Genomic DNA, 21,982 nt, shown 5'->3' with positions numbered 1-21,982 from the left:
GTGTGTATGTATATATATAAATGTCAACGGCTATATTACAAACAGTCTACAGAGTAACCCGTCACCGACCTCACTTGTTGATCCACATTAATATGAATGAGCTTTCACTCAATATCGAGAGTCTGTACCGCACTTGTCTCCAGCCGACCTTGTTGTCTCCCGCCCGATTGCTCCATAATGACTTTTAAATTGTTTTCGTTCAGCAAATTGATTGGGACGGAATACCTTGAAATTTAATCACAAAAATTTGGTTACGTCATGATTAATTTTGATTTGTTCGATACGCAGTGGCTTGGTTCTGCCCTTGGCATTGCTGACGTCCATGAGCGACGGTAACCACTCATCATCAGGTGGGCCGTATGATCGTATGTCTACACAGGATATAAAAAAAAAATGCAATGGGATCGATGTTTCTACTTGGGTTCGTCATATCTGAAGACATGCATCCCGTAATAAAAATTATATGAGATACGGCTGTAATAAAAACCGTATGACAGAAGCAGACAGTATGATGCCACGGTAGTGAATACCTACATCTTGAATTTCAACATTACCGTAGCGGAAAGTTAATCCGAACGATAAAGCGAAAATCGTCGTGGCCTAAAGGATAAGACGGTGCATTCGTATGAAGCCATGCACTGGTGTTCGAATCCCGCAGGCGGGTACCAATTTTTCTAATGAAATACGTACTCAACAAATGTTCACGATTGACTTCCACGGTGAAGGAATAACATCGTGTAGTGGAAACCAAGCCCGCAAAATTATAATTTGCGTAATCACTGGTGGTAGGACTTCTTGTGAGTCCGCACGGGTAGGTACCACCACCCCGCCTATTTCCGCCGTGAAGCAGTAATGCGTTTCGGTTCGAAGGGTGGGGTAGCCGTTGTAACTCTACTGAGACCTTAGAACTTATATCTCGAGGTGGGTGGCGCATTTACGTTGTAGATGTCTATGGGCTCCAGTAACCACTTAACATCAGGTGGGCTGTGAGCTCGCCCATCCATCTAAGCAATAAAAAAATAAAAAAAACTACCGAGCGGGTGTTCTTGCTTGGTACATATAACGACAGTCCCTATTCAAGAATGGAACGAGGGCGACAGCTAACCCTTTGAGGTCCAGTGTCCCCACGTATTGGACATATAGTCCTACATTACATTAGCATTTGAACCGCAAAGGGTTAAGTGTTAAGTGAATTTATGATGAGGAAACTGTGACAACGGATGGATATTTGGCGATAAGCTTAAGGGATTAGATGCTCGGTATACTCGTACCAAGTCCCGTTCCATTCCACTATTTTTTACAACTTCGTGGGTGGTGTTCTTACATGTAGCTTCTGTTTGCGCCACGTTTAAGAACAAGATAGGCTACCATAGCCATATTAGAGCGCATGTGAGGCGCGGACATTAGATATTAAGTTAAGTTAAGTCTAGTCTGATTGGTGGAACTCGGTGGGGCTTAGTCGGTAGTCGGTTCTGCAGTCCCGGACTTGTGCGGCTGGAGGACTTGGAAGAGGTGGAGGATCTCAGTCTCCTTCTTTTTCTCTGAAGGCGCCAGAGTCCAATATCCGGTCTGTTACCCCCCTCGATCGGATATCTGTAAACGGATACCCCAGCGTTACAAAAAACGTACTGTTTTTCTAACAAAATAGATACTTAATAGATGTTGACGATCGACATCCACGTTGAAAGAATAACATAATAACAACGTATAACAAAAATCAAACATAAAAAATTATAATTGCGTAATTACTAGTGGGTACGGCGGATTTGCGAATGATGCTTACGTATAACGTATATTATCCATGATCCCATTCATTTAGAAATGCCCAAACCAAGCCGCTGGACCTTGAAAATTTAGACATTGTATATCTATCATAATAAAGAAACTATTTTGGATAAAACGATACTACATAGTTATAGTAAATAAACGACTAAACTAAATTTACTATTTAAAATAACCTGTACGCAATGGTTCTTTTGGATCTTATCGAAAAAAATAAACAAATTTTTCGACTACGACCTAAACATTGAAGTTTGCCAAACTAACTATATCCATAATTTCTTTTAGTTAGACCAGCACGCCGTTAAGCCTTGTACGGACTAGGCGAGTATTTTAGTCGAGTACCGAGTAATTTAGTAGCTAAATGTGTCTGAGCACCAAAAATTTTGTCGAGTAGGTTAGTAAATAATTTAGTCAAGTCAATCCATTTTGTTCAATTTTTTCGGGCGAGTAGCGAGTAGTTTAGCCACTAAATTACTCGGTACTCGACTAAAATACTCGCCTAGTCCGAACAAGGCTTTAGTGCTTTTTGTTTAATATGACACGAGAATATGCGAGAATGTATTTTACACGCGTGCGAACACATTGAGAGTTCGAATGTCACGTGGCAGAGACATTACTGAAGGCACCGACCGGCACGCTATCATAGAAGTTGACGAAAAACTTGTTGTTTACCTTCAAAAAGTTGATAACAAAAAAAAAACGGTGTTCGTCGAATACCAATCATGTACACGTAAAATGTGCGAAAAAATATGGAAAAAAACAAAGAATCACGATATTTAATTATGCAGACACGTGCGTTACGGGCGCCGACTAACGATGCATCTGTATATTAATACGTGAAGCAAAAACTTTGTATCCCTTTTTACGAAAATTGCGCGGACGGAGGAGTATGAAATTTTCCACACTTATAGAGAATATAGAGAAGAAGTGCACAATGCTAATATTTTTTAAAAATAAAGCATAAAAGATACATTAAATCAATAAAGAAAACATTACACACACTACATACCATGTATTTGACGCACACACGCATGCACACTATTTATTGTCAAACTTTGGTTCTTGACGTCTGTTGTCAAATTGAGAATAGATTAAATATTGTTTGTCTTTATTTTTTATAATGTAATCTTGGCGAAATTTGTGATTATAGAAGTATAAAATACAATCATAATAGTGTACAAACTTACAATTCCAATTAATTATAGTCGAATTTCGACTACTGCGGGACCTCTAGTATTATTTTATTCACGTAGTTACAGCGGCACGGCAAACCGTGAATCGCAAAAAAGCCCTTTCATTTGTACACTTCAAACGTAGTCCATTTTTCACACGACAGCAGTTTTCGCTATAAGTTTTCATGCGGTAATAGCATTGAGACCCGCGCCGGGCTGGGTATGTTGTTTTGCTCGTTCTTCTTTTGATAATATTCAAAGACAGCAGACAGAGTGAATCTCAAAACTTCAATTCATTAGACTAGTAGAATGTTCTAAAGATCATTATTCGATAATTTTGTCTCAGTCATAAAATAAAAGTAAGTTAAAGGCAGACGAGCACGTGGAGCTGCTGATAGTAAGAAATGATTTTGTTGCTCATGGTCATCGACAATGTCAGAAGCACGGCCTGAATGTGATTTGAAATAAGTTATCAATTTTTTTTTATTGCTTCGATGGTTGGACGATTTCACGGCCTACCTAGTATTAAATGGATACTGGAGCACATAGACATCTACAACGTAAATGCCGCCACCCACCTTGAGACATGACTTGTTAGGTCTCACTTTTAACAGTAGGTACAACGGCTGCCCCGCCCTTCAAGCCGAAACGCATTACTGCTTCACGGCAGAAATAGGCAGGGTGGTACCTACCCGTCCAGACTCACAAGAAATCCTACCACCAGTTTAATAATAGTAAATTTAAATATAATAGTAAATTTCATAATAGTAAGCCTCAAATGTAATCAATGCGCCACAGCGACGGCCATAAAGAAATTTATTTATAAAATCATATTTTCAGTTGTACTCACTACCTGATCTTTTTCTTGCCACACCAGCAAGCACGTGGCCTGTTTTAAGCATAATATTTATATACTTTCTTGTTTCTTCAAAATCTACCCTTACAACCTACTATTTTAAGTTAATTTTAATATTTGGTTACTTTCGATATTTTGTTGCAAATTCAGAGATTGATTAACTAAAATACCTAACTACGGGAACGGCTTGTTCACATCCCGAATTATATAAACTTTTGTGCACGCGTAGCTAATAATAGTTTCAGTTTATAATTAGTTGTATTCCATTAACGTAATGTAGCCTTCAAAAGTTATTTCGTGAATAACGTGACCATTATAATTGTTTCCGGTAAACAAAACTTTTAGTGAGCTTTATGATTTATGTGATATATGAACGAACTTACACCTTACCTGGTTTAAATTGGTAGCTTTATTGCCGCCACTAAACCTAATGTATTAACATGAGATGAAGTCTCAATTGTATTGTTGCCTCAACCCTTTAAATTTGAATGTATGACTACTTCGCGGCTGAAATAGCTTGAACCCTGAAAAGGCTAATAATTCATTCATTCCTCTACCCAGAGCGGGTCTCCGTTCGCGCTATAGAAAATGCAGTCCACGCAATCGATGCTGTGGACGAAAAGCTATTTATGTTATAAATACCTATTAACTATTTTTATGGTATAAATACTTTTTACGACATTATCATTCAGACAGAACAGCAAATGATTTTATTGATCGTATACGAGGTCATTGTCCGTTACCACGAACTGTAAAGTATTTGAAACGTCAGAAATAAAATTTATTCTTCTTTGTCTCCACTTTATCCCACTAGTTGGGGTCGACACAGCAATTTTTTCTTTTCCATTCTCCTCTATCAGTCGTCATCTCAACACTCACTTCTCTTTCTCTCATATCTTCATTCACACACTCCATCCATGCCCTCTTCAGTCGAGCTCTTCCCCCTCTACCTTACACTACCATTTCCATATTCCTAGTGGCTAACCGTCCGCTCTTTAATTTATCAATCACTAGGGCTACATTTTCACCTCCTCTGATATAATTGTCCATTGTTAAAATAAACTAATGACAGTAAAAAATGCGAGATTAAACGGTACAAGTAGTTGTAATTATGTCTGTGACTACGCGAAAACCGAAGAAAATATCCAACAATAATTAACTATTTTTAAATGAGGTAAAAAGACGTCACCGGTGATAAAACATGATCAAACAGTTGCTTCAGTAAAATAAATATCTGTTATTAATAGAAAGTCAATACAGGCGGCTTTCACACGGTTTTATTGGATTAGTTGAAACCCTACCTTGAGTATACAATAGGTCCATTATGGTATCGCAAAATATTAAAGCTAATAATAAATGTAATAGAAAAATACTTTCCTCATGAAGGACTTCGTTATTGACTTTATATTATTAGGAATATCCGAAATTGTGGCTTGGAGTATGTTACCATATTTTTGTGTCCGTATAAATATCACATCTTTTTAGGTCGCTTTCAGAATAATGAGATACCTTTCTTTTTTTGAAGAGCCATGTGGTTACCGAATTACGAAGATTCATGCAATCGATTTTATATTCTTAATTGAAACTCAGTTCATTTACCTTTTCGATAACTCAAACAGCTTTTAGTCTTAATTAAGTACCTACTCGCTGAAATAATTTAATAGAAATATTGATACGCTTCCTTGGTAAAACAGTACTTATGGGGAACAAAAAACTTTGTACGTCAGGTTTTAATGGAACTTTTTGTAGATGATTTTTTGTGAAAATCAACGAGATACATATTAGACTCGTAATACAGAGCTACGTCACAATCTAAATCTTATATCTAAAGTTATTACTGATACCAAATACGGTAATTGTGCCAGTATGACTAAATTGGTTTAACCTTTTTCTAATAATTGCCATAAATAAATCAGTCATAATTATGCAACGTTCATGTCACACAATGACATTCTATTAGCAAATTGGCAACATTTTTTTCTTTTTATAAACATTTGCACTGTAATTACATACTTGCCTTTAATAATTGATCATTCTCAGTTCAAAACCTTTTTGCTTCTTGACATAACAATATTTTATTTTATTCTCAGGTTGGTACTAATAGCTTTGGTCGTAGAGGTTCTATATCCAGTGACATGGCAGTGCCAGACGGACGGTTGGCACGGCGGCTCTTTCGTCCGATTATACTTATGCGGCACCCTCACACTTCAGGCAGCCTTAATGCTGTTACTTGCTGCTTTGGCTCACCAGTCCGCCAGAGGGACCATTACAGATGTAGACATCAGAAAACTGGTATCACCATTACTATTAATCAAGTAAGTAAGCGTCATAGAATAACGAATTAAGCCTATGAACGAATTGTGGAGGTCTTGTGAATTTATGTGCTTTATGTGTGAGTCCAGAATCAACCTGGCATTTGCTGTTCGTATTCCTTGAATATATTTTTTAACCTCTTCAGGATTAACTTGAAAATTGTCACACGCATAAAGAACCTATGATGATACAATAATTTTATAGCTTCGCTCTAATAACAAATCCAGTATCAACAGGAAATGAAAAAAAATGAAGTTAACTGTTAGTTCGGTTTTCTATTTAAGCGTTATTAGTTTTGAAACTATGGACATGTATTATTATGTTGTAGTCAAATAGGGATTATTAACGAGGACTTTGAATTCCCTACATGTATTGTAGAATTGCATACATAAAACATTACATTAATAACAATTTGCTATATACTGTTATTTTTCAAAAAAATATAAATTAGATGATCTCATTCTTTTATCAGGTTTACAGCTATTAAAAAACCGAGACTATAAGTGGTACCCAATTGAAGCACTGTGTTTTCAATAAAGAATATTATTTTTAAATAATAATCTATTTATTGTTTGCGAAATTTTATACGATGCAAACAATGTACCCACATCACGTTCCGATCTTGCGCGTTATGTTTCGTAATGACGATATGTTATCAAAATGCAATCTTAATTTAATGTCGCATTAAGCCTGCTTTGCATTGCGATCACGTAGAATAAAATGTAAGAAATAATGGCTTTGACATTGTCTTGTCACTAGATTTAGTATTTTAATGTATTTATTTTTTCTGCGCCGACGTTTGTACAAGCTCGCGGCCTATTTGGTCTGTGTTTACTCGGGCCCGAAGAAATGACAACGTGCTCACCCACCGTGAGACATGAGGTCTGTGTCTCAATTGTATAACAGCTGTGTGTAGGACTTCAAATTGGAATACATTACTGCTTTGCCTACCTACCCTTGCCAACCCATAAGGCCACAAGTTTGCGGTAACGAATATGGATTATTTTATACGGTGATTTGTTCGTGAAGAAACTAAATAAGTCTAAATACTTTAATCAAAAACGAAAGCATTGAATCGTAAAAATTTGGAGATGAAATTTATAAGAAAGTTTCCACACTGCAATACAAGAAAGCTTTTACCCGGATTCCATAAGAGACGTGTTTTTCGATCTTCGAACAAACATATATTGAAAGTTAAATGTTAGCATTAAGCCTCAAGGGAGAAGACAATGGCCTTCAGCTTGGCCTGCCACTTTATTGTTGCCGGTTACCTTGGACTACTGCTAAATTTTAATAGACTAACGTTAACATCATTTATAGGAAGCCAACCGCGTCGAACTGAAGTGTTAACGCTTAAGTAATCTAATTAAAATTTTTGAAGTAATAAAGAATACCAATAAAATACCTTTTAAGTTCAAAGAGGTGCCCTTAAATGCGAAATTGTTTTTGTTTAATAGATATCACAGTTTTAACGATCTAATCATTTATTGTATGATTGTAATGTGATTGCTTTTTGAAATGTAGGTATCGGTTTGTTTTAATATCCGATAGCTTGTATTCTATTCAGTTCTGTGCTAATTCGGCTCAAATTTACGCGTGGCTATGATGATTTTGAGCAAACTTTCACTATACAAGTATCACTTAACACGATACCGACAATGTATCAACTGACGTAAAATTAATTTATGTTAATATAGATTTATTTCCATGATAGTGTTGTGCTCTGTTTTGTAATGTTTTAAAACTAGAAGAGCAAATAAATACGTCTTGGATCGGATTTTTTACCATTTATTCCGTGAATTTAAAGATAAAAATTAGAACTAAACTCTAATACACATTGTAATGGACCTTGATGTATGTGAGCAGATTTGTACATTCCTATTGTTCTGTAGCTAAAGGAGACTGAAACGATTACATACATTTTTGGGCCCGAATGTAACGTGATGAAACTAATATGAATAATAGATTCAGATTTATCAGTACCTTGCTGAAAATTATAAAAGTTTTCTCAATCTGAGAGCCGAGTTAATAAAGATTTAGTAAAAGTTAGGTTATGTTACAATCTCTTTAAAAGAGCTGAATAATAACTTATTTAAGCATAAGTAAATGTTTATTATATCCATTGGATAATTTTTTAAATGTCATATTATGAATGAATATCAATGATATATATCAGGTATGGAATATGGAATTGCTATCCCACAATTCACACAGCGATCCATAATTTCAACAGTATCCAATTTCAAGTCAAACGTGTGAGCGAACTTCGGTGTCCAGTGTAGAAGCAATTGTCGTACAAGGCTGGCAGAGTTGGAATCCGTAATAATAAAGCAGTGATCGTTGAAAATATAAAAACAGCCCGATAGATACACACTCAAAATGCGTCGAAGATACAAAACGAGTAGAGCAAAAAAAAACAACAAGCGCCAAAAAATAATTGTTTAATCTATGAACAAACGTCATGTCAGCTTACTTTCAAAGCTGTCATCAAAAATACAATCGATTTTAATCGATTTGAAATCGATAATCATATTACTTTGCTAAGTAATAATAGACTTTTTCTTCATTTATGTATATAATCGCAATTAAATCCGGCGCATACCGCACTTGTATACAACAAGTATAAATCGATCATTTAATTACTTTGCATTAATTACCTAGTGCAATTTTTTTTTTTATAATCCTGTAATCGATTAATTAAATCGATCACACCGTTATACCGACAAAAACTAACTTTCTCATTTTTCTCCGGTCCCAGAAAGAGGATTGAGGTAATTTTTTATATTCTTATATAAAAAAATATGGCAAATTTTTTAGACTACATTCCAAGTTATTACATTTTTGGCCCACGATTTTCCGTCTCCTTTGTGTAAACTAAATTACGTGATGTTTATAAAAGAGCGGGATCAACTAACATTAGAACTTTTATTATAGCAATTACGTTTTTCACAATAAAATTAATCATCTAAATTTTAATTAACTTTTTAATTCGGTTTGTTGTTATTATGTGTGTGTGTGTGTGTTTTTTTTGTATTTAAACTATAATTTTCCTTTTTCTTAATTCAAAAAAATTAAAATAATCGTAGTTGTGCTTACTTCTTTTGCTTTTGTTAATTTTGTCTTTGTTTCCACCAAATACGAATTTTGTCAATGACCAAACGGCGGCGTTGACCAAAAATAGGCATTATGTTAAATATAATCATGATCTTTTGTTCCAGAGTACTTCTGGTGTTGCCGGAAACAGCCCTCAATGTGATGGGTACTATGTGGATGTTCTGTGAAGTTATTGAGTGTTCAGTTGACGATAAATTCTCTAGCATAGTTATACAAAGTAAGTCATGTAGGCCATTCTTATTTTAATACACTTGTACACTATCAATTCTTCTTTCTAACAAATTCTGTCAATATGCATCATAATAAAATACTACTTTGAATAATAGGGTTGTCGACCGATTTTTTATACGAAACAGTGATTGTGGTCAAAAGTAAAATATAAATATGAGATGGAAAATTTTAATTTTGCGCTCTTGTAAATTTTCATGTGTAAAAAGGGTGCACATGTATATATAGTCTTGTGACGTCACCGCCAATATCGAGCGAGCGTGCGAGAGAGATAGCGGGATTCTCATAGCACGCCCCCGCTCTTCATTAGAATATTAATTGTTAGACTAATTTTCTTTTTAATAATTTGGGTGTCGCTCTCGCAAAAATGTTCGCGTTCATAGTAGGTATCTGTTGCTGCATTTCAAATAATATAAATATATATATTTATAGATATTCAAAAATCTTCAATATAAAAAAAAGATAGTCTAAAACAAATTAATATGCTAAAAACAATAATCATCGAAATCGGTTGGCGTGATATTGAGTTATTCATCTATTTGTCGCGCGCGTATTTAATGCAAATTTAAGACTTACCTATATAGTTTTTCATGGATATCATTATCAGAACTGGACTAAATTGAAATGGGACCGCACGGGAAGCGTCAGCTTTCTAATAAAAAAAGAATCATCAAAGTCGATTCACCCAGTCAAAAGTTAAGCATTAAAAAAAAACATACAGTCGAATTGAGAACCTCCTCCTTTTTTGAAGTCGGTTAACAAAACGAGCCTAACCAAAGAAGAGCATAAAATCCATAAGAATATTAATTCGGAGCCTAGTTTCGAAAAATGCTATCCAAAGATATTCAATTTGAAATATTTGCACTAAGGTATGTTATGTTGATTTATTATAACTTTGTATTTTTTGTATACGCGTCGATCTGTTGTGTTACAAAGGCTGTTTAGTTTTTTAGGTTAAATAATTTCAATGGAGGTTTGAAATATCAAAATGAACTTTTAAGATTTAAAAGAACCTTTATTTATATATGGATATGAACAATATGTTGAGCAGTGGACTACAATATTGACGATGATCACATAAAATTGGTTTTTTATGTTACCTATTTGTGTACTAGCGTACATAAATGATAATTGTATTAAATTTTGTGGCAGATTTTAATTCATATACAAATTTTAATTGCGTCGACATATTAATATTCATAAGGAAACAAAACAAAAAAGAACTGGTACAAAATATGATGTAAACGACTTAGTTTACTTACTCATGACTTATAGGAGTTTATATTTATATGATTTTATTTTGTTCGCAGGTATAGTATTATTCAATTGGGTGCAACTAGGACTGACAGTGTTTGGGCTTTTCATGGTGTTCGATCCCTTGGGTTCAGTTAACTATGGAGATATGCAGGACACACCCAACCAAGTGCGCCATCATAGGAAAGTCACCGGTCTTTGGTCTCGGAGGTTCAGATGGGCGTTTTGTTGGCTGAAGAGAGACGAACATGGGAAGGAAGCATTTCAACAAGTTGCAGGTTTGCTTATCGTCCTTACGGATCCATCAGATCTAATTACCTTTGCATTAGACGCCTTCAGCTCTAATACTAGGAGCAGGCCTAGGGACTCCGGTAACCGTACACGTCGATCGACCGTCAAAGAGGTCGACGTGCAACCTAACCTAACCCATGCCTCAGCGCGCTGAGTTTCTCGCCGGATCTTCTCAGCGGGTCGCGATTCCGATCCGGTAGTAGATTCAGTCACGAAGCAGCTGCTCTTGAGTTTTTAGGTCTCCTTCGGAGGCGCTCGGGCAGCTGTTAGCAAATCCCACCCCTCCTGGCTGAGCCTTTGCTCGCCCACCTGTCCTGGTGAAATTGGAAAGGTCTCTGGCCCACCAGTAATCCTTCAATCATACAAAAAAAAGTTTGCTTATAATATCTCTTCTTCTTCTTCTTCAACCCGTGTCCACCCAATGCTGAGTGTAGGTCTCTTCGAATGCACCCCATTTTCTTCGGTCTCTTGCCTTTCTCATCCAGTCTCTATCAACTACTTTGACCAGGTCATCGGTCCACTTCGTTGGCTGTCTGCCTAAGTTACGACGTCCAGTACGAGGTCTCCACTTCAGTACTGTTATGCCCTACCGATTGTCAGTGCGACGACATATGTGGCGGCCCACTTCCACTCATTCCGAGCAATCACTTTGGCTATATCAGTCAAATGTAGATACATATATAATAGCTTATAATATATCTATAAGTAATTATTTAGTGAACGTATAAATTGGTGAACTGAGATTGATTTTTTTAAACTAAATCCATTGCCCACGGTCTAATGTAAAATTTACCTGCCTCTTGATTGTTATTCAATATTATTAGCGTATTGTTGCTTATAACGCTTATAACTGACGATTATATTTCGAGCTCCCCTAAATAAATTTACAGGAAAATAAATGCACGATAAGTTAAATTTAGATTACATATTGAGATTAGTTGGATAAATTATCGATTTTTTTTATGAATTTTAACCATAATGGATTCAAGCCACATTATTCGTACCTACCTTTTAATTTAATTTATGAAAGCACAATGAACCTAGCAAACAACATGTTTTGCACAGTAGTAAGTATTATCTCGAACCAAATCAGTACCTACGGATACATTGGTTTTATGGTAAAAGTTGGGCCTTGAATTTATTTTACGAGGATTACAATGCGCTCAGGCTAAAAGTAAATGCGTGTAGGCCATTAAATAAATTCAGCATAAACTTTGCTCGATAAAGCAATGGCTTTCATGATAGTATGAAGGGACATTTCTAAAACAGCAGACACTAGCAAAAGGGTTAGATGTATTTACATAGAACTTAGGTAAAGCCTTTGAAAAGACAATAAGAGTACCTATTTTAGAAAACGTTGCAATATACGTTTGGTACGTATTTTGTGTTGCTGTGTTGTTCTAGTATTCTTTCAGTTGTAAATTTCACGTTGTTAGTACGTTTGTCAATAGTTGGCATTGGGGAACTGAACAAACTTGTTCTTATCACATAAGAAAAATCATAAGACTATTTTATTAATTACAAAAGGTTGTATTTACGATAACGATACGCGTTGAACTTTGACACGATATAAATAAAGCAGATGAGTCATAGCATATCATTTATACGGCCGTGACACAGTTTCCTAAACTGATTTTAGAACTTATCGACAACCTCGTTTTTACGAAAAACGTAAATTATTTTAGAACGACACTCATGTACCTACAGATCGTAGTTCGTATTAAGTTTGACGAATAGTTTAATTCAAAATAAATCCAAATCATTTTGAATAAAATTATACTAAACTAGCGACCCGCCCTCGCTTCGCTTCGGAAACATTAAAACACACATGAAACCAAAAAAAAAAAATTTAAAAAAATAAAAAAAAAGTAGCCTATGTTCATCAGGGACAATGTCGGCTTCTAATGGAAAAAAAATTTTTCAAATCGGTCCAGTAGTTTCGAAGCCTATTCGAAACAAACAAACAAACAAATCTTTCCTCTTTATAATATTAGTATAGATGAAATAATTATTACGCTTAAATAATTACCTTATAAATTAACTATCGCAATTGAGTCGTAAACAAAAATATTGCTTATTTAAGGGGGAAAAAAATCAAAACTAGATCTACGGAACTTTTGTGGTCTTGACAGATTGCCGCTTGCGAGGATCTGATATTGTGTTTTGTTAAAATAGTTACATATATGTATATCTAAATATATACATAGCGTATTTTTTTTAAATTGCTTACGTGGGTGGACGAACTCACGGCCCACCTGGTTTTAAGTGTAAGTGTAAGTACCAGAGTCCATAGACATTTACAACATAAATCCCGCCACCTACCTTGAGATATAAGTTCTAAGGTTTCAGTGTTATTACAACGGCTACCCCACCCTTCAAACCGAAACGCATTACTGCTTCACGGCAAAAATAGGCAGGGCAGTGGTACCTACCCGTGCGAACTCACAAGAGGTCGTACCACCAGTAATTACGCAAATTATAATTTTGCGGATTTGATTTTTACTATACGATGCTATTCCTTCACCGTCGAAGTCAATCGTGCATATTTCTTAAGTACGTATTTCGTACATAATACGTACATATTCCGTACATAATCGTCGTAGGACGTATTTTCGTGTCAAGTATCGTACGGCCTGTTTTTGCCGAGCGCATCATAAATGCCAGTTTGAAAGGTAGGATAGCCATTAGAGTCGTCCACAATAGAGTTGAGACTTTAACGTCACCTTTCAAGGTGACACGGGGTCGCGAACTCGTACAACTAACCTAGTGTATAAAAAAACGACTCGATACAATAGTTTACTGGAAGTTATTGTTTGATTTTTCAGCACTGCTCAGCGCCTTGTTTCGATCCACGGACTTAGTACCATCTGACGTGGTAGCAGGATGTGTTCTGCTCAGAGTCAGACAGAAACGAGAAACTAGAGAAATGCGACGTATTCAAATGCTAAACGACGAAGAGCCTATTTATACGACGGACGTAAACAAGATATTCTCCGAAACCCCACCGTGGATGAATTTAGACGATGCCCTCTACTATCTCAGATTATCAATCGCTGCATATGGCTGGCCGTATGTTTTATACCGTCATTGCTTCACCGGCTTCTGCAAATTGGCCACCCACTTAACTTGTTGCTGTTGTCGGTAAGTTTTACAATTTCAGATATCAGCATCATAAAGTACACTATTATCGTGCTATTTAATTTTAACATGGCATATTCAAACACAATACATTTAAAAATCTGGTGGACTAATTTTTGATAAATGATATATACCTATACCTAGTCAGGTCATAAGTATTGTCACACGGTAAAAACTTTTCTTTTAGAATGCTGCCCACAAAAAAGTTTATTGAATTCGAATTTCGAATTTTTCATGAAAATAAAAATGTATACTTTTAGAATTTTTACTCATTTTTAAATATGGAGTGGACGCTTAAAGAAGACCGTGTTGCAGTTTTTGCGTTGCATCGTTGCGGTTACGCGCCAATTCAAATTTTTAACATACTGAAAAATTTGAATAAAACCAAAAGATTCGTTTATCGTACCATCAAACGATACAATGAAGACTCTAGTGTAGATGACAGGTCAAGAAGTGGTCGCCCTCGGTCTGTTAGGACTCCAGCAGTGATAAAAGCTGTGAAGGCGCGAATTCAAAGAAATCCCAAACGTAAGCAGAAACTGTTGGCCCTTCAGATGGGGTTAAGCAGAACCACGGTGAAAAGGGTGTTAAATGAAGACTTAGGGCTTCGGGCATATCGAAGAAAAACAGGACATCGTTTGAATGCTCGTCTAATGGACCTGAGACTGAAGAGATGCCGCGCTTTGTTGAAGCGGTACGCGGGAAAAAAATATCGGGAAATTCTTTTTTCGGATGATAAAATTTTTACCGTAGAAGAGAGCTACAACAAACAAAATGATAAGGTGTACGCACACAGTAGTGAAGAAGCGAGCAACCGTATTCCGCGTGTCCAACGAGGTCATTTTCCATCCTCGCTCATGGTATGGTTGGGAGTTTCTTATTGGGGCTTAACAGAGGTACATTTTTGTGAGAAAGGTGTAAAAAGGAATGCAGTTGTGTATCAAAATACAGTCCTGACGAACCTTGTGGAACCTGTTTCTCATACCATGTTCAATAACAGGCACTGGGTATTCCAATAAGATTCAGCGCCAACTCATAGAGCGAAGAGCACACAAGACTGGCTGGCGGCGCGTGAAATCGACTTCATCCGGCACGAAGACTGGCCCTCCTCCAGTCCAGATTTGAATCCGTTAGATTACAAGATATGGCAACACTTAGAGGAAAAGGCGTGCTCAAAGCCTCATCCCAATTTGGGGTCACTCAAGACATCCTTGATTAAGGCAGCCGCCGATATTGACATTAACCGATTTGACTAATTTTGGTCTTGAATTATTTGTGGAAGTCCAGAGAAGGTTTAAAGGTAGATAAATATGAAAATTCTGGAAATTAAATAAAAATAACAATTTTGTTTTTCCTTTGATGTGTCCCTCGTCGGACGGATTTCTGTGTTTGTTTTAAGTTTATTTTATACAAAAGTTTAGGTCTTTTATTTTCCGATTGAGGCACTACGAAGTCTTCCGGGTCAGCTAGTACTAAATATATTTTTATTAAATTTAAATTTCTCAGTAGCCCAAATAAGATTAGATTTACAGGATACATGGTATTTTAATGATGAGTCCACGCATCATATAAAAAGTATTCTATTTAGTTTAAACTATATTCTGCTAAACTTTTTCAGTCATGTAGAGCCTATCTATACGCTATTTTTATCACACCATCCGCTAAAAAGTGATTAATAGCTATATAAATTACTTTGACATTCAATACCTGTTACGTCCAAGTTGAAAAATTATATTTTTTACTTAAAATTCTCGAGTGAATTTGTTTTTTGTTCCAACGTTCCACCTCGTTCTGCCTTTACTCAAAAAATGAATCTGTTTTTTTTTTATTTCCAATAATAGTCTATAGCAATGACTATCAACAGTCTTTGTCGCGGCACGCGTTTGAACAATTTTCCAATATGAAGGCAGAAAGAAAGAAAAATATAGGTTTAAAAGTGGATTACTTACCTATAATAATACACTGTTTAAATATATATATATATATATATATATTTATTTAGCGACATATCTTTTCTTTTGTGTTTTACTCCGAGATTTATAAAGTGTTAAAAAAATTTGACGCTTTTATCAAAGAGCTTTAATTTATGTTCGGATTTATGCATCATGCATCATGAGCTTGTTAAAAAACTGAAGAATAACAAAAGTATTTAATCGCTTTCTTAAAATTAGAATTCTTCTAAGCATCAGAACATTTAAAAACTATAATTATTTTTTTTATATCAATTAATATTTAATAAAATGTATGATCATCCGTAATAACAAGTCTTTTTCATACTTAGACAACAATCTGCACACTTAAGTTTGTTATTTACATTAATTTATTATTCTTCTAAAACTTCTTTATGAATTATTATTGTTCTAGTAGCCAATTCTTTTAATCATTTTTATTTTGAAACAAATCAAAATAAATTGGTACAATCAGGATAACAATTTATGGTCTTACTATTATAATTTTATAATATTCGCTTTATTTAAATCTACGAATAAATAATATAATAAATAATAAATCAATTTATTAGTAGGGCGTACAAAAAATTATTTTCAAGTTCATTCATCACTTTCTCAAAATGTCAATTTTTTTTTTTTAATGCCTAGGTGTGTGGTCGCGCTCACAGCCCACCTGGTGTTAAATGGTTATCGGAGACCATAAACATTTATAACGTAAATGCTGCAACCTACCTTGAAATATGTGTTCTGAGGCCTAGTATAGCTACAGCGGCTACCCCACCCCACCCACCCTTCAAACCGAAATAGGCAGGGTGGTAGTACCTACCCGTGCGCACTCACAAGATTTCCTACCACCAGTAATTACGTAAATTATAATTTTGCGGGTTTGATTTTTATTACACGATGTTATTCCTTCACCGTGGAAGTCAATCGTGAACATTTATTGAGTACGTATTTCATTAGAAAAATTGGTACTTGACTGCATTCGAACACCGATGCATCGCTAGATACGAATGCACCGGACGTCTTATCTTTTAGGCCACGACGACTTCAAGTTCGCTTTTGTTCACAGTCCGAAAAATTCTATAGTAACGGACGACAACTGCTGTTTGTGTAACTTCGCTGGAGTCAAATACATGTCCAAATTACCTGCCGACGACATTATTTTTGCTTCCTTCAATAACAAAGTTTTTGAGGTAAGAATCTTGTTTTTTTCACTAACTTTAAATGAATAGTTACAATGGAATCAAATAATTCCTGAATACAAACTTATACATAATATGAACTTATGGAAAAAACGTAACCATTTTGATAGTTAGAAGATTGCACAGTGGGAATGAGTTGCTCGCTGCGGGCGTTTCAATATTGCAATAATTGTTACGTTATTAATACCTTTTGTAAAAATGAATAATTAAAAAGCAAATTCTAATATAAAAAAAAGACATGTCCGTTGAGTTTCTTGCCAGTTCTTCTCAGGACGGAGGCTAGTTTTTGTGAATTGGCGGTAGTTCTTTTTGACGTTCAACAAATATGTAATTTCATTTATGTTGAATATAATTTATTTTTGATTTGATTTGAGTACAGTACTTTCTCCGACTTTTACGAGTCGCAGACATAATTAATACTACTCTAATGTTTTAATCTCGCGTTTTAATTAACATTAAATTATTGAGGACATTACGAATCTTGTTCATTCCGACGTCAGCCACCACGAAAAATGTAAAGTATTTAATTAGTTACTATATAATACTAGTTTGATAGTATTTAAATGTTAAACGCATTTTGGATTTTATTTCGATTCAGTTGCCGTTCTGTGTGATAGCTGATCATGAACGCGAGTGTATAGTTGTGGCGGTGCGAGGGTCCATCTCACTCCGAGATATCTTCACGGATTTCACTGCTGGCTCCGAGAAATTTGAAGCTGACGGTAGATATTCTCGATGATAATATTATTATGTTAATACTCATTCCTAGAGCTTCTAACGTATATTATAATTTTTATTTTTTTTGTTGTACTACATTGAAAACATTTACAAAAAACATTATGGTGTTAAAATGCACCTAATTAAAAAAGTACCTATTCGTTTTAAATTTTTTGTCAACTCTAGATATATCTATTCGGATATTTGTATGTTTGAACTTATTTGTTTCTCCGAATAGTAAACAAAAGTATGATCATACTCATAATTTGGTATTTAAGTAGGTAACTACATCATCACGTAACGATGACGGTAGCAGATTGAATAACACACAATATTACCGAGCTAACTACAATCAGTACAATCTAACACCCATTAAAATGACATTAAAATAAATTGATCTGAATTAAATACGAGCTGTAAGACTGCAAGAATCACCTAGTAGAGAGAAAAAAATAAAAACTTCACACAACGTAGTTACGTCTTGCCCGCTGTTGAAATCATACCCAAAAAGAAGGCTGGATGCACTTCCGGTAAAGACAAGCTGGTTGTTAGGTGTCCACATTTGCACTTTCTACTGTACAACATCAATTACAAAAGCAAAGATGCATTCAAATCTTTCAAGATCTTAAATTAATCAACTTATAAGAGCTCAAATGTACAACATGTATAAAAATACCAGGTTTACCAGAAAACACGGCAGCCCACAAAGGCATGGCAATGGGCGCGAACAAAATGTTGAAACGACTTTTACCGGTTCTCGACCGGACATTCCAGCAGTTTCCGCACTATGACCTAGTACTTACAGGTAATTATTACAAATGGTCTACTAACTATTTTAACCTAGGTGTTGCTCAATCACAATCTGTTTTAAAACAGTTTTAAGCGCGTAATATATTCGCTAACATTCCTTATTTGTTGATAATTCATAAAAATGGCGGTAGAACGTCATGTGAGCCCGCACAGGTAGGTATCATCACCCAGCCTTCCGGAGCCATAAAGAATTCATGTTTGAAGGGTGGAGGAGCGGCTGTACTGTAAAAACTGACACTTAGAACTCATGTCTCAAGGTTGACGGCGGCATTGACATGGTTGATGTCTATGGGCTTCGCTGCCCGTAATAAATAAAAACCGTTTGTTTTAGATACTACATTTATGACTTGCCAAAATGAATAATTATATTTTCCAGGTCACAGCTTAGGCGCTGGTGTAGCAGTATTAGTAGCTTTAAAATTACGACCGAGATACCCACATCTCAAAGTCTACGCGTTTTCAACGCCAGGTATATAAAGTTTTTACTGTAGTAACTGCTAATGTTAATTTCCTCTTTTTTACGATACGTTTCAAAATAGTTTTGATTGTCTGTCCTTGTATTCCGTGCATAACGTGTTAACAGAGAAACGAGTGAATTCTTTTTTGTTCAGCGCTAAAGTTACCCATATGATTGAGAGATTAGTACTTTTTATTATCAAACAATACTCGTAATCAACGTTCTAATCGTATTATTAATTTTGTAAATTAAAGGAAAGCTTTCATTTTTTTTTTTTTTTTTATTGCCTTTGTAGGCAGACGGGCATACGGCCCACCTGATGGTGAGTGGTTACCGTCGCCCATGGACTTCAGCAATGCCAGGGGCAGAGCCAAGCCGCTGCCTACCGCTTAATACTCTCCATAAGCCTCGTTTGAAGAAGGACATGTCATAGCGCTCGGGAAACACCGTGGAGGGGAGCTCATTCCATAGCCGGATGGTACGTGGCAAAAAAGATCTCTGGAAACGCACTGTGGATGACCGCAGTGGCTCCAGGTAGTATGGATGAACTCTACTCCGGTGGCGGGAGGTGCGATGGTAAAAACGAGATGCTGGTATCATCTCGAACAATTCCTCAGAGCACTCCCCATGGAACATACGGTACAAAATACAGAGGGAACCGAAGTCCCTCCGCAGACCCAGAGGCTCCAAACGATCCGAGAGAATGGGATTATCGACAATCCGAACGGCCCTCCTCTGTATGGAGTCAAATGGAAGAAGCTGGTATTTGGGAGCCCCGGCCCAGAGATGGGAGCAGTACTCCACGCGAGGCCGGACTTGTGCTTTATAAAGCAAAAGTCTCATGTAAATATTACCAATTACCGGGTGTGAGGTAATCGTTATCGAAACCGAAGACTGAATTATTTGCGATTGAAAAGTTTGTTAAATTTGCGGTGCGTGACTGCACGCAGTGTAATGCAAATTATGATACGTTCATGCGGCTTCAACAGCCCTGAGTGACGTGACAAAACAGCCGTTTTTGCAGTACATTGCTGGTTAACGAAATATAAACGTTTTGTACGTGAATTTGTTTTTTTCCTCAACCGGTTACTTGGTATAACTCACTTTATGAAATAAGACCGATCAACCGTATTGTACTCATTATATTTATTTTTTTGTTAATTAAAGCAATTTAATACTATCTTGTTCTTCTTTCAACATCAGTAATATATTGACAGGCTGTCTATTCCATTAATTGTATAATCCCAAGTAATGTGAACTAAAATGCTAATCGATAATTTTATTGTACAAACAGCGGGACTAATAAGTAGAGAAGCGGCGAGGTACACGGAGAGCTTTGTTCTCACTGTGGGGGTTGGAGACGATTTGGTGATGAGGCTGAGCGTTCATAGTATAGAAAACCTTAGGACAAAAATCATTCAGACTATACACGCTACCAAACTACCTAAGGTAATAATAACAATATTTAAAAAATTATGTACAAATAATAAAATTAAAACCCACCTAACTTAAAGCCTCTTCAATTAATCTTATCAGCGTTTAGAATACGATAAGTCCTATCAAATAAATGCAGTTGATATCTCGTGAGCACGACTCGTTAGTCATGACTTACATAATTACTGGTAGTAGGACTTCTTGTGAGTCCGCACGGGTAGGTATCACCACCCCGCCTATTTCTGCGGTGAAGCAGTAATGCGTCGGCTTAAAGCGTGTGTCAGCCATTGCAACTATACTGAGACCTTAGAACTTATGTCTCAAGGTGGGTGGCGGATTTACGTTGTAGATGTCCAAGGGTTCCTTAAAAGCAGGACCTATAAAGCAATAAATAAAAAAATAAAAAAAGTCTGCCCGTCTACGCTGAGTGAAAACGGTATCGTGTTTTCAATAATACCTTATTATTTCCAGTACCGAATAATGCTGAATGGCTTCGGTTACGCGTTGTTCGGTGTGCCCGCTCGCGACTTGGAGTCGACGTGGCGCCGCCCGGAGGACCTGGAGGCGACGCACTCGGACGACTCCGCTGACGCTCTCCTCGTGCCGAGCGTCTCCACCGTGAGTGCTGTCAGTTGACCTCTCCTACTTGATAAAGATAGGTGTCGTGTGAATGTGTGTTGCTCTTCCGTTCAACGCTTTCAGTTGTGCCCGTGTTTAATCATAATGTAAGTTCATATGTGCTATTTTTTGACACTGTAAGTGCTCATTTTGTTTTTATATTATACTAGCTGACCCGACAGACTTTGTAGTGCTTCAATCGATACATAAAAGACCTGAGCTTTTGTATAAAATGAACTTAAAACAAACAAAAGAATCCGTCCTACGGGGGACAAAAATTTTTTGTTGTTAATTGTTATTTTTATTTAATTCCAAGCATTTTCATTTTTATTTACCTTTTAAACCTTTGCTGGACTTCCACAAATAATTCAAGACCAAAATTAGCCAAATCGGTCCAGCCGTTCTCGAGTTTTAGCGAGACTAACAAACAGCAATTCATTTTTATATTTAAAGATAGATCCTCATTTGGTGTATTTTCTTGTTCTATTTTTACGGAAACATTCTAGCAATACTTCCAATATCGTTGAAGGACCTCTTCTTAATAGCCTTTGTGTTAAGAAATGTTAGTCTAGTTGTAGAGAACGTAGTTTTCTTTTTAAAATTTCATTTCCACTATTTTGTACAATATGTTCTTTGCCCTTTAT

The 21,982-nt window shown here is 36.1% G+C and overlaps 1 protein-coding gene across 10 annotated transcripts in view; it reads left to right on the top strand.

The window, feature by feature from the left end:
* inaE (inactivation no afterpotential E) overlaps window positions 1–21,982 on the top strand; it is a 77,460-nt gene that overhangs the window by 51,093 nt on the left and 4,385 nt on the right. For 6 of the 10 annotated variants that reach the window (XM_028182071.2, XM_089730323.1, XM_089730324.1 and 3 more), the window contains exons 3-12: window positions 5,901–6,125; window positions 9,342–9,454; window positions 10,776–10,997; window positions 13,836–14,151; window positions 17,170–17,293; window positions 17,901–18,024; window positions 18,699–18,824; window positions 19,206–19,298; window positions 20,581–20,735; window positions 21,192–21,347. In XM_028182071.2, coding sequence (XP_028037872.2) covers window positions 5,901–6,125; window positions 9,342–9,454; window positions 10,776–10,997; window positions 13,836–14,151; window positions 17,170–17,293; window positions 17,901–18,024; window positions 18,699–18,824; window positions 19,206–19,298; window positions 20,581–20,735; window positions 21,192–21,347 — 1,654 coding nt within the window. The remainder of the gene's footprint in view (window positions 1–5,900; window positions 6,126–9,341; window positions 9,455–10,775; window positions 10,998–13,835; window positions 14,152–17,169; window positions 17,294–17,900; window positions 18,025–18,698; window positions 18,825–19,205; window positions 19,299–20,580; window positions 20,736–21,191; window positions 21,348–21,982) is intronic. The other 4 variants (XM_028182072.2, XM_089730325.1, XM_089730326.1 and 1 more) reach the window with 1 other exon arrangement.

The sequence above is a fragment of the Bombyx mandarina genome, chromosome 10, assembly GCF_030267445.1.
Source record: "Bombyx mandarina strain Sakado chromosome 10, ASM3026744v2".
Lineage (NCBI taxonomy): Eukaryota > Metazoa > Arthropoda > Insecta > Lepidoptera > Bombycidae > Bombyx > Bombyx mandarina.
Note: the sequence above shows the minus strand (reverse complement) of the source record. Positions and strands in the feature narration are given on the sequence as shown.